General features: G+C 35.3%; 1 protein-coding gene across 4 annotated transcripts in view; it reads right to left on the bottom strand.

Moving 5' to 3' along the window:
* DENND4C (DENN domain containing 4C) overlaps nt 1-14,630 on the bottom strand; it is a 96,132-nt gene that overhangs the window by 74,196 nt on the left and 7,306 nt on the right. For 3 of the 4 annotated variants that reach the window (XM_007423481.3, XM_007423479.3, XM_007423480.3), the window contains exons 2-3: nt 3,506-3,827; nt 1,336-1,588 (exon numbers count right to left, since the gene is read on the bottom strand). In XM_007423481.3, the coding sequence (XP_007423543.1) occupies nt 1,336-1,588; nt 3,506-3,810 (558 nt within the window). In that variant the 5' untranslated portion in view covers nt 3,811-3,827. Of the gene's footprint in view, nt 1-1,335; nt 1,589-3,505; nt 3,828-6,072; nt 6,269-14,630 lie in introns of all 4 variants that reach the window. The other variant, XM_025163575.2, reaches the window with a different exon arrangement.

Here is a 14,630-nt window from a genome sequence, read left to right as displayed (position 1 = left end):
AGAATCAAATATAGGAAACATTCTCCATAACACAGGAATTATTTGCTTTTTAACTCTTCTAATGACGAAGACAATCTTTTAAAAATCTGGCTCACAATACATGAATCACATAATAACCAAATTTGTAACATTAATTGGGAAGGGGCAAATTACTGTTCATGAGGCAATACAAAAATTTTGTATTATCTTTTTATGGCTCATTAATGCTATTAAAGATTCCTTCTTAAAGAAGTAAAACTAGGGTAAAACTCGGAGGACTCTGGCAGCAGCTTTTCTGATTAATGCATTTTATTAAAAGGTAAAAACTTCTGCCTTTTAATAAAATCTGTTAGAAAAAAATGCTACCAGACTCCTGATTTTTTGCCACCATAACACAATTCTCCTCCTACAGAGCAAAATTAGAGTGTCACAACACAAATAAAACACAGAATTTTGATTCTGTTTTTATTAGAAGTTGTATATTTGTGGATCCCAAGACACAAGGCAAACAAACTTGGTATTTGCTAATAATTTCTTCCTATACAGTACTAAACTTTTCTCATGAAATACTATAGAAACATACATGTTAATATATGAAAGGCAGTGCAGGGTTTTTTCTTGTTCATTTCTAAACTACATAGCTCTAATTTCCCATCTTCCTATTAAAAAAAACCTGTTGCTTGATTTTATACAGATTTAAGGCAAGCTTGCAGACCAAACTGCAATCTTCAGCTGGCCTAATTCAGGTAATGCCCTAATATGGATTTGGAAAATCTGACTAACTTATCCACAACGAATAAATGTAGGCAGATAGGTAGTGTACAGGTTAAGATAATGGAGAGACGTAGGCTCAAGTGCCCATTCAAATATGCAGTTCACTGGATGACCTGGGCCAGTCACTGTCTTTCAGCCCTACATATCTAACAAGACTGTTGTGGTGTGTATAAAGACCCCAAAAGCAGAATATAAATGCAGTAAGAATATATGTATGTATATGTACTGTAGTTATACACATAAACATATACTTTTAATTTTCACTCAGTAACTCAATTCCTGCATCTTACAAATGTAAAAACCACATTTTTTGTTGTTGTAACACCAGCAACCTTCCAAAGTTCAATATGTAATTTGCCTCCCACCAAAAAAAGTAATAGTTGCCTATCTCACAGATAAGATTTCGGCAACAGTAGTTTAGGAAGGAAGAAATGCAAAGCCGTGGAAACTAAAGCGATACAAACTGAATTCAGACTTAAATGCATTTTTTATGTTTTTTAGCAGTGGTAACCAGTTCTAAATTTTTCACACCCACCCATAGTTTTTTGAATGCCAACATTTCAGACAACACGTTATTCTCACCATGCCACAATTTAAATTCTTATCAACTTTGCAGAAAGTATGAGGAGGGGTTTCTCCTTTACTGGTTACAATAACACATATGTCGGTAACAGCCAAGGAGTTTTGGGGTCGCACTGGAAGAGCCCTTCGAAAGGTGATAAAGATTCGCTGGGAAGTGGCTGAGCTGTTATTGACATTAGCACAGCGGCCATAGGGAGTAGCCTGGATCACCTCACAACCTGGCATTAAGCGTTCCTTCCCTTCATATAAAACTCTGCAGATAAGAGGAAATAACACACATAGGAACATTTCACAGACATAATATTACACTATTATTCAATGCACTGTACAATTATTCTTCTCTCGTGCAAAACAGTGGGCCCCAAGACAAGGAATGCAGTACTGGAATAATTCCAACTGCATATTAGTTAGACCAGTAAATAAGTTGAACTTCACAAAACTTTCTGGTTAAGAGATCTTAAGATGGAAGAAGTGAATGATGCCCTTTCCTATCCAGAAAGGCATATGATCCTTTTATTTAAAGCAAAAGGGTTGGACTACGCCTGGGGAGAGCCAGGTTCAGAACTGCCCTCAGTTAGGAAAGCTTACTGTAAGACTTTGGGCCAGTCACTATTTCATACCCCAACTTATCTCAAAGGGTTGCTGTATGAGAGAAATGAAGCTCCTGAAGGGAATTCAGATTATAAATCTAATAACAGTTAAATACAAGGTTTGGGACAACAATTCCCAAATTCCCAGACCATGTTGGCTTAGAATTCTGCTAGCCTCAAATCATCTGGAGGCTACAAAGTTGGGGAAGGCTAGTCCAAAGCTCTTATCAATTTTTCCACCTCTCTGCTATCTTTTAATACTTCAGTATGTACAGCATCATCTTCATCTACTTTGCAATACTGTACTTATCAGCATAAAAAAGTAGACGCTCATTAAGTATAAACTAATCAGTACAACATAAGATCTGTCAAAGGGCTTCTAAATTATTTCTTTTAAAATGAGCAATATTCTGTAAGGCAGGATATATCATGATTCCAAACATTATAGTTAATACTACAAAAAAGTTTTTAGTAACATTTATTGCAAAATAGTAATGTTTAGCAACAGTATTGTTCTATTAATCATGTGGGGGCACTGACAAAAGTTGAGCACATAACAGGGCCACTGATGTGCACACTGTCCTTATGCTTATACACCTGTATACAATTTAGTTAAGCAAGTACCTATACATTCATGTCACTGCAAATTCATTAAATTGATTTGCAGTGACAAACAAGCATGGATAAAGCTGTCAATCAATAAAAAGTCATATTTGACATTATCAGCTAGACTAGTAACAGTGGTTTGATGACAACTTTTTGTTACAGTTTTGTAACTGTTGTTGTATTGTTCTAGCACTGAGTTCCAAGAATATCCATTGTGGCATAAAATCCTAAGTAATGCTATACTGATGGTAGAAACCACCCACAACCACAAATGAGTCACCATGTCATTGTAACCCACCAATATTAAGTCTAATATATTACTGTCATGTGGCATATTTATCACCATGCATATATAGTGCATAGCCTCGCCCAGACCTGTGCATGTGCTTTCCCTCCAATTAGAAAACTTTATATAAGTTGATATATCAATACTGTTCTCAACAGCTACAATGAGCTAGACCATCAAATTATAGTTTGGTCGAGGGGTTCAGAAATCAACCATCATCTTTCAGTAACTGCTTCCTTTTCCCCCAATTATTGTAGACTACCAAAAATTCAAAACTAAAGTCACTGGTTTGTCCACATCAAAGTATTTTATGAAGTTTATGTATTATAGAGATATTTATGAATGAATGAATGAATGAGTGAATATTATAGACAAATCAGAACTCATTTATAATATCAGCTACCCAATCTGCTTCAAAATAAGGACTCAGAGTAAATTCTACAGCATATAGCTCATAAATAGATTTATAAGAAGTCTTTTCTCAATTTTAGCCTTCATCACTTATCATTTTACATGTGATGACTCAGAAATAAGTTTTAATCAACTAAACTGAGTTTATCCCTTAACAGTTTGGTAGAGGATAGAGTCTTAATCTCACAAACTAAGAAAATGCTTCTAACAACTTTAACAGACCTTTTCCCCCTTCATCACAATACTGATGCCCACAAACATTTAAATGTCAGCTCACCCAATGTCAGTAAGAGGTGGTTTGTCCCTGCTTCTCTTGTAGCAAAGAAAAAGCTCTGGACTTTTAAGACTTCCATAGTTCAAATTGGCCTGAAGTCCTGTAGGAGTTGCTTCAACACAAGTATATCCCTCAGGAACAGTTTCACCTGCTGACTTGATGATCACAGCAAGTTCAGTGATAGGAGCCTTTGGCCCAAAAGACTTGGTTTCAGAGCGATTTCCTTCTTGATCTTGAAGTGTTGATGTATCAGTGAGACCTGCCACTACAAAGTAATCAACCACTCTTGGACCTTTATCTTCTCTCATTGTTATGCTTAGGATTCCTGCCCAAAAAAAAAAAAGTTAATCTTAATTATGTCATCAGGTTGGTAACATATTACAACCTGAGAATGCATAATGAGATGAAAACATAGGTTATCAATGAAAGATTCCCCATCACTACCCAAACATGCAAACTGACTTAGGTGCCCGTTGCCTTCAAAAGCTATAATGGCTGATAAAAGCCAAGTATATTTTAAAAAATACACAAATTCATGAAAGTCAGGGCTATCAAAAGCTTTGAGAGGTTCAAAACACTAGTTGAAGTAATGGAGGAAGCATCATGCCCACATCCAGCACTCAATAAAGAACCAGTCTTCTCTATTTCCTGTCATCCTTTTGTCCTTGAAGTAAGATTAAAATAGAACAATACCTCTAGCTGAAATGATAAATATCCATTTTGAGTAACTATTAAAAATATTAAAAGGTCTCAGAGTTTCTTCAGGGGAAAGTTTACCATACAAGTCAATGAATTCTCCTTTAGTAATGCAATTCTTGTGCAAGTTAACAACCACCTTTGTGCATAGTCACAGTCAAAACACTGTTCAGCATATAGCAGCAAATAACAAAAGCAAAGTAAGTCTTTCACAATTCTGATGCTGATTATTTGTATACACATCGTAGCCACACAGGAAAATCACAACACAGGAAAATCACAACACAAAAGAAGTTTTATGTAAAAGGGGCAAACATTTGTCAATCTGGAATAAATCCTTCTAATTAGAAGATGTCCCTTGGTAACAATTAAATTACTTAAAATACAAGTTCTAGTGTTCACAAGCCCAGTAGTATTTTTTTGCCCTATCTTTATTTAAAACATACAACACAATTTTCCTATCAAGTTATTGCTAAGCATTGCTAATTCTACCCAAAGCCTGAAAAGTAGGGATAGCTATCTGAAGTTTCAAGTTCACATTCCAAGGATCTTTATAGCTTCCTCTTCTTATAGATCAATGCAGGTAATATCCACGTACAACAAATATCTATTCTGATACCATAACGCTATTCTCTCCTGTTAGGAGTAAGAATGTAGAACCATTTTCTGCTTTAACAGAGAAAGAATGGAGAACCAAGTCTGCAACCCAAGTCAAAAATGCTCTTGCAGAATACATCTGCAGTGTGTCATTTCATGACAAGCCCTTGAAGACAGGCAAACCCTAGAAACAAGAATCACTTTGATTTCTGCAAAGTTCTTCATTGTTAGCAGGGTATTGTAACTGAATCTTGAAAGCCTGTCAAAGCAATTCTGCAGCCCAACTTACACCTAGTTTAATTAAAACGGAGTTACTCTGAATCTTATTCTTATGTTTCACCCTTCCCCTGAATTCAATAATTTTCTGTATTGGCCCTGTATCCTCCTGTAACACTCCTTCTTCCTCCATGTTTTCAAAGTCGGTTAAACATTCCACTGTACATATTTGCTCTTATATTACTTTCACTTGGCTGAGGCAAAACACAAGTTGCTCTTATCTGGTCAGCTGGATTAGTACATTGTCTACAACCTCCCTCAAGAATTCTGGAAATAATCATTCTTCTTCTTTTTTTTTAACGGTATTATTTTCTTCAGTATGTCATACATCTACAGGCTCAAGTTTTACCATTTTTCAGAATTCAGTATACAACTCAAAACTGTAATATGAGCAGATCTAACACAAGAAGAAATGTGGATTTCAGGAATAGCAGTGGTTTTATTGAAAAATCCACCAAAAGGAGATATAATACTTCTGCAAAGTATTGGGATGACAGGATCTAGGATGTGGAGAGAATTCCTAAAGTTATCTCCTCTTCTTTTATTCCATTTAAGAGAATGGAATAAAAGTGCTCCTGTACAGAGCAAAGGGAGAAAAATCTGCAGGTAGGAAAATCCTCAAAGTGAGGCTTCTCTTTTTTCAGGTGTCAAGATAGAAACTCCTTTTCCATATTTTGCAGTCTCACTTTTGCCCCTTTTAGCTGTATAAAACAAGTAAAAAAGTGGTAGTCTGAAAAACATTTAAGAGAAAGCAGCATGCATAAGATGAAAGCAGGGGGAGTGTATAGTTGCCAATTTGAATTATTACATAAGACAGCAAATAGCTTAAACACTTTCAAGTTGTTTGATTAAGTCTCAAAAGCAAACCATCACCACCCACTTTCAGTATTATCAGGGAAATACTGTAAATAAGAACTATAATGCTGACAGTGGGTGGTGGTAGTAGTTTGCTTTTATTGCTAAAAACAGTAATAATCTAGGAAAAAGTTATGTCTACTCACAAATCTGGCAGTGGTGTAAATTGTTTCTATCTTCCATAAAGGAATGACATGAAGAAAGAAGTATATTGCAAAAGTGTTTCCAATATCAACTGACATTTCATCATATAGAAATCTTCTTTGCAATACCTCACAGTTCATGAATCTGCTATGGATGGCTAGGAGAACATCCAGAATAGATTATGGGAGCCCAAAGAATCTACATGGGGGAGAAGACATTTGTGCAAGATAATTATAACACTTATAATTAGGAGTCCATGTACTCCTAAGCAGTACAAAAATTAGGAAACAACACATAATTGGATATTGCTGCCATTATTATTTCACCTCTATGTGCAATGGATAATGAGCAGGCAACATATTTGTACACTGCCTCTATGCATGGGGGGAAAACATGTCTCATCTCTCTGAAATCCCTTTCTACAACAGTGATGGAATAATCCAATTTGGATAATTTCCAAAGGGACCACAGGAACCCAAATAATCCTCCCAATCTCATAGCATGTATATGAGAAAAAAGTAATAGCTGTACATTCTCCTAGTATAGGGGAGGATATGCATTTCTAAAGATACCAAAATGATTTATCATCAGAGTAATTCCTATAATAGTGCTACAATATGTAGATGTGAATGAGAAAAGGCACAATGGCATAATATGCTTTATTTTGAAAAGTAATTCCCAAGTGCATTTAAAACTGTACTATTTCTCTGCATGCTAAATAAACACTTATGCAATTCCATCTGCAGCTGCTAAACGGAACATATCTGATTCTACATTAACAAGCCCACCAGTGAAAACTAAAGGAAAGGGCAAAATGTCTTAGGAAATAAAAAAGTAACTGCCAAATATTTTGTTAGGTGGCTGGTAAGCACATCAGACTTTTTATTATTGTAATTTAAGAAGTGATGATTCATCTCAGTCAAGTTTTAAATATTTCAGATGAGATTATTACCTTCTTTCAGTACAGTGTCTCTGGGGAAATACCATTAAGTCATGAGATAAGTTTCAATGAAAACATTGGCACCAAACCTTTGTCAGCAAAATCTTAGGAAGATCCATCCTGGATTTTTCATTAAATGATCTAGTCTCTACTCTTATGAAAACATATCAGTAGTGGAAAACAATGAAAAGAATCGATAAATGATCCTTCTTCAAGGTACTGTACTAGGTAGAGCTCATATCTTTCTCAAACTGCAGTAATTTACTCCCAATACTAAAACAGTTTCCCCACATTATCTACTATCTGTTACACCGAAAGAATACTATTCCTATTAATTTTAGCTTAGTGAACTTCTCATTGCAATGTATCAGAGACTTTACAAAAAAAATGAATTAGTTCATAGAGCTTCCCCTCTGTTCATTATAACTGTTAAGAAGTCTATTGTCCCTAATTAATATCATAAACACTAGCAGGGTAAACACACATTATAGTATTCAATGATGCCCCTTCTGAAGTAATAGTCAATACTCAATTTCTTCCACCTGGCCCATTCTATAAGAAAAAGATTAATATTCAGTATTGTATAAAATTAATATACTGGACTGGAAGCCTTAACAAACCAAAATGGTTTTGGTTTAATCAATTTTTCCCTCTCCCTTCAGCTACCTATGCTAACTAATATTTGCTCCAGAATGTCTTGAATAGCATAGGAAATAGCAGTGGAGAATGTAAGAGAAGGGAGAAATGGCAAAAAATTATTGTTCTGCCCACTTCTTATAATGGACAGTTTCCATTAGATCCCATTTGTCTTAGCAAATGGAAGGAATCTCTTGGTAGAGGGACAAGTTTGAATCTAATCCCTAGTATATTAGTAATGCCAGTTTTTACTGGGAAGAAGGAACTGAATTTTCCCTATAAGAAACTAAACTTAGTATCATATTAGTGAGTATGTAGCTCTATTTTCTGAATTTTCTGGGTGGTCCACAAAATAAGAGTAACACAGTAAAACATGAATATAAAATACACAGTAAAAGTTAATCACAACAGCTTTGCACTAAGTCATCCCCATCTTAGTGCTTTCCAGATAAATGGCAGCAAAAACTCCCCAAATTTCCAGCTACTAATTTTGAAGAGTAGCAGGTTGGGGAAAATTAATAATGAAGCAGTCTGTGCACGCACATTACAAGAAGTCTTCTCCAAACTTTCTTTCCATTTCAGCAAGTCCACCAAGGGATGTTTAATCAACCAAATTCGTTTGTCTTCACTTTTAAATTAAATCCAAGCTAAAACCACAAGATAAATTTCATGTAAATATTATGATGCAAGTTCCATAATCTCCTTCAGTTAAAGAAAATTCAGTAAACACTATACATACTTTATCAGTTACCATTACTTTCTGTTAAGTCTATACACATTTCCATTGAATATTTTAAAGTTTAAGTCTGTAATCTAAAACTTTCTCATTTAGGAATAAACCTACTGCTCCTAGTGGGCTTATTACCTAGACCCATATAAAAATGTGCCCCACATCTACCAAAGTAGTTTATTTGCAGTCAGAGAGAGAGAGGGAGAGAGAGAGGGAGAGAGAAAGAGAGAGAGAGAAGCAGATCTACATGTATACATAAACAGATTTGGTGTGAAAACTTAAACATCTGTAATTTGGGAGACTATAGGGAGTCAAATAGATGGAAAAAAATGCACTTAGACTTCACCTGCATCTATTATGAATTTTATGGAAGATTAATGTGTATATTTTTTGACACTAATTCAAAACAAGTTCTATATCTGCACCTTCCAAATCTCATTTTTTTCCAATCCACAAATTGTAGCTGTAGAAAAATCCTAATTTTATTTAATAATACTCTCATCTTTAATAAAAGCTTACCATCTGAGTCAGATTGGTTTCCACTGAATTACCACTTGAGAATCTTTAAGATGCCTCAGTAGAGATATATACTGCAGAAAAGTAACTGCAAATGTGCATCTTTCCATCACAAACTCATGGCAACAGATTGTTGCCTCTAGAATATTATTTTCTATATTTTTCTCCATTCCATGCTCTTTGATCTAGCACAATTAGTAGTAGTTTTTCTTTTCAATATTCCAAAAGAACTCATACTACTTGACAATTTACTTGGAGTTCCTGCATTACAACAGAATGATATTTGCTCTTGGACTCCGCTTAGAGAATCAAAATATGGAAGGCTGAAAAAATGCCTCAGCAAGTTACAGCATGCGTACAATAACTTCAGACAGAATGACTCACTACTATAAAAGAAAAGGGAACAGAAAGTTTGGAGAGTTCACGTGATTAAAAAAGTCTTTTGCATAATCCTTTATATGTGTAGGTGTTTCAATGTTGTGCAAAATGTACATATTCTTTTCTTATGTCTACCTAAAGGTTGATAGCCAATTTCTTAAAATGAAAAAAAAGAAGCTTTATCACTTTGTTATCGTAAACATCTAACATGCCTCTAAAATTAGGATTATGCAAAGAAACTAAATAGTTTAAAGTTTCTGAGCAAATGGTATATTAATACTACTATTCCCATTTCACTCCTCAAACTTGTATTTATGAAGTGAGAAGGGCATTCGATTATCAGCTGCAACAAACCCATCATATTATATACTGCCAAAAAACAAACAAAACAAAACAGAATGCATAAGAGATCATTGGATTTGATTCCAAAAAGATACTTCAGAGTACATGGACATGAAAACATAGGAATTGTCTTTAAAGCAAACACATCTTTTCCTGTCATCATGCAACTGCTTTAAAGACTTACAGAAACTTGCTACATTCATGCTCCCATGTGCTCCAAAGCACCTTTTTAGAATCAGATCCAAAGCACCACATAGTCCTAATGTAGAAAACTGTCACCAAAATATTCTATTTTTAAAACGAGGTAACATACTACCAAAGCAGTAAGACACAACTGCAAATCATCTTAAAACTATTTCCTCTTGTATTTAAAAAAAAACTCTTATCAAGCACCAGATAGTTAAAAAAATCATTCTTATTCATATGCTTTTGACTGTTTATATGATAGTCTACTTAACAGCAAAGATATATTGAATAAGCTGAACTACAGTGATGAAGAGTTCAAAATAAAATATCAATCATTTAAAAGGAAATAAGTCTAAGATGTGAGATAGGATAGCCGTACACACATCATTCACTTCGAATCTTTCAAAATCCATGCGAAAATCTAAACTAAACATTTATTTCTCTTTAACATAACAAAAATAGACTGTGAAGTTGATATTCTCAATCTAATTTGAGGGAAAAAAACCTGACTGCACAAGAGTTCACAACATTATCATAAGAAGAATCATCCTGGCTCAAGCCATCTAATCCAACATTCTGTTCCCACAGAACAACCAGATGCCAATGGGAAATTTGAAAGAGAAAATATGAGCACAATGTCTCCAGCAATGAGCATTCAGAGGCATGCTTCCTCTAATCTTAGAGTGCTATATAGCCACTAGCAACCATTGATAATCTATACCCCCAATGAATTTATTTCATCCCATTCTAAATTCCTTGCCATTAGTATATATTAAAGTAATACTTTCACAATTTAGATGTCTACTATGTATATAAAACAGTTCTTGCTGTCCTGAATATCTCACAACTCAGCTTCATTGGGTGACTCGGAATCTAATGCTGAGTGGAGAAAGACATCTGCCTTTCCATTTTCTCTATATGACGTATAACTATATAGATCTCTATCATATCTCAGCCCACCATTTACCTCTTTTCCTAAATGAAGCAATATCAAATGTTATTTCCACTCAAAGCACTTGTTCCCAACTCTTAATCATTTTAATTGCTTGTCATCATAGGATGAGGTTCAGATGGATTTGTTCTAGTGAACTACACATAAACTGTTGTTATTACAACCAATGTTAAGCAATGTAATATCCCATAAGATCAGGAATAGGACAGGCAACTCCAAACCTTGCTCAGTTCAGACTGCTGACTGGCAAAAAGGGCTTTGATAAGATCTACATCCTGTCAGAGGTATATTAGTGATTAGTCCAGATCTAATCACTACTCAAGACTTAATACAGTAGAAAAAGCAGTACAAGAGAAAGAAAGGCTGAGACACCTGGCAACGGCTTATAGCAGCAGATCATATTAATACCTATGTTCTGGCAAATTATTACTCCTCTTCTGATAAATTTCGTTCTTGGGCAGCTTGCCATATCCCTATGGGGAAGTGGAAGGAACACTTTCATGCACTATACGTCCACAGATGAGTTGACTTCAACCAAGTTAGGGACTGATGCAGGTTCTATCCCTAAATGGACCTCGGTATTATGTGAAGAATTTGCATCTTGTGTAAGCAGATTTAAAAAGGAAAAGCAACAGGAAATTCTTTTCTTACTATACTATAGAAATTATCTGTAGCACTTTGGTGGACTGGGGCTTGGCAATAATATAAAAAAGGTAAAAATATTCCCTTTAATTACCAATATATCAGTCTACTGAATATTATTAGCAAGATGTATGTCATTCTTTTAAGATAAAAATTACTGTATGCATATATATTTGCAGACAAGCAGACTGGTTTTAGGATAAGTCATTCACATATAGACCAAGGCTTGAGATTACAATTTTTGGCTGAAAAATATAAACACGAATCAGTGTTATATGCTGCCTACATAGATTTTAGGTCTACCTTTGATTCACCTACAGGAATAGGTTATGGAAAGCACTGAAGAATCTTCCACTGATAGACACCTATTATTCTAAAAACATCATGATAACTCTAGAATAAAAGTCAGATCCACTATGCAGGGCAATTATATTAGGGAAATTTCAATGGGAAAAGAAATTTTGCAGGTTATATTTTGGCTCTTTTATTGTTTAATTTTTACATAAACCTCTGGCCCTAGTCTTGTCTATTTTGGCACATCATCCCCCAAAGCTAGCACACAATCATACATCAATACTTCTCTATGCAAGATGTAGTTTTATCAGCACTGACTTCGTTTGGCCTGAGATGCGCCTTTTGTTCTCTTACAGAGTTTTGCAAAGGAGAAGTCCTAGAGACTGATCATCGAAAGATTAAGGTAATGGTTTTTGCAAAATGCCCTAAAGGTCACAGATGGAAACTGAATGGGCATTGCTTACAACAGCTCCAATTATTTAAAATTTGGGCATAGTTTTCCATGCTGCAGGAAGCCAGAATACACACTTAGATTAGAGGTAGTCCCCAGTTGAATTCTGTTCCCAAAGTCTGTCCTTAAGTCGAATTTGTACGTAAGCCGGAACAGTATTATTGTATAATACTGTACAAGTTGAATTGTGTAATTAACTCAAACCATTACGTATTTAACTTGAATCATCGTACATTTAACTTGAATTTTGCTACAACAGGCTCCATTCTTAACCACGGGTCATCCTTAAACCGGGCGTTCTTAACCCAGGGACTACTTGTACAGTGGTACCTCGGGATACGAACTTAATGCATTCCGTGACTCTGGGCGTATCCCGAGTTGGTCGTAACCTGATGCAAATTTCCCCATAGGGTTCAATGTAAATCCGGTTAATCCATTCCACCCTCCGAATTTGGTCGCACCCCGAAGCAAATTTTCCCATAAGGTTCAATGTAATTACCGTTAATCCGTTCTGGCGTCCGCGGACCACGCGTCAGGGTCGGGAGAACGGCCGGGCGCGATGCGGCGCAGCGGGAAAAAGGCCGGGCACGGCGCGGCAGGAGAACAGCCGCAGACCACGTGTCGGGGCGGAAAAATGGCCGCGGACCACGTGTCAGGGCGGAAAAATGACCGTACCCTGAGGCGGAATTCACACATCGAGGTAAATTTTTGAGGCCGGAGCTGGTCATAACCCGAAAAGTTCGTTAGTAGAGGCGTTCGTATCCCGAGGTACCACTGTATATTGTACAGAATGTCCAGAGATCAACTATGGCTATAGAAGCATTTTTATAAATTCCAGGGAGCATGACATATTCTGGCACCAATTAAAGTATTTAGCACAGAGGCCTGAGCACAAATTTTATACAGCATATAAATGGGACTGTACAAAATATCTTAGTGATGGAGTCCTTCTAATCTAAGCTCCTGAGAAATATTTATCAGGTACTGTAATATGTCCCAAATGCTGTCTCCCAAAAGAGGCTAGAGTAATTAAAATCAAAACTCTGCTGTGGCTTAATATACTAAACTATTGGTTAAAATCAATTTTTTACTCTACCATACTGGTTTCTCTTTTTTAATAACACTTTCCGTAAATGAAAAGGTTCTATTATGTAAAGGTTGAGTAACTATGACTACTCACGTAATGTTTTGTTAGCTTTAAGCTTTGCCTGGGCTATAGCAGATCTAAGGCAGAGAACAATGGATACAGAAAGCCAGGAAACCCAATCTACTCTGCTAATAAGGGTTTATTTAAGTGCTACATGCTTTAGTTTTAACTAAATCTTAGTCAAATTGAAATATCCAGGTACAGATGAGTCATGATGCTAGCACAATATAATGTTTTACCAACTGCTATTCTGTAAGGGAAATATAAGAAATTTCCTTACTATATAAAAATCAAGAATGTCTATGTAGAATATGCAATACTGACACCACCACTAATATTTTTTTAACACTGTCCCTTCTATAGGGATATTTGCATGTGTTATATAATACCATTAATAAATAGCGCAGGGCAACCAGACTCACTTTATCTTCAATATTTGTTGTCTGATCAAACTGATACAGTCTCATTGAATGTCTCTAAATACTGCTTTATGGCCTGCAGAATCCAAAAGGGAGTAACTGTTTAATTGCTTCAGAGAGTAAAGAAGCTGAACCCCAGTATTTTAGATTCACCAGATAGCATAAGCCACATTTATTCCGTTATTTCATTGTATTACAGTGAAGCAATACTTACATTTTATACTTTTTAATTTTTCATCAATTTTAAGTAACAGACTTAGTTTTACAGATTTAGTGTTAATAATTTGATGTCATATTTTATTTACATCTATGATTGCTATATATGTCAGCCCTTTTATTGTACCGTATCTTGCTTTCTGCTGGTCATCGACTAAAATAAAATGAAAAAAAAAAATCCCTTTCCTGTGCATTGTCTAGCTGAGTATTCTTTCTGAGAAACTCTCAGAATTATACACAATATCTAAATGTAGAGAAAGCATAGACTTCTAAAAGAGTATTATATTACACCTTTTTGTACTGTAATGACACCTAACACTGATTTTGCAATTTTCATAGCTGCTATATAATGTATCTCGTCACAATTCCTTTTTTTGCTGTTTTGGATGATACTGAAATACACTGCTGCATTTAACTAGTTTTAAAGATTTCCAGAGCTATGTAACAAAACAGAATATACTTGCTCAGTTATCTGCTTTTGAATATGTTTGTTCAAAGTAACTACACTATAAATAAATTACCAAAAAAAGCAACTTTAAAATGCTGAACCAAAAATAAAACACCTAGTTTCTTTGTTAAATTACAACTTACCACACTGTTCAATCAAAAGGTTATCTTTATTTTTTTTAATTATCTGTTTATAGTAACAAAACGGGTTCCAAGTGTGCTTTTAACTCTGAGACCTACCTGTGAATCAGTAATGGCTTTAAT

Source organism: Python bivittatus, unplaced genomic scaffold (genome assembly GCF_059951505.1).
Source record: "Python bivittatus isolate LINGU-HERP-01145 unplaced genomic scaffold, Pbiv_v1 ctg000850_np1212, whole genome shotgun sequence".
Lineage (NCBI taxonomy): Eukaryota > Metazoa > Chordata > Lepidosauria > Squamata > Pythonidae > Python > Python bivittatus.
The sequence above is the reverse complement of the archived record's forward strand: the minus strand, read 5'-3'. Positions and strand labels throughout refer to the sequence as shown.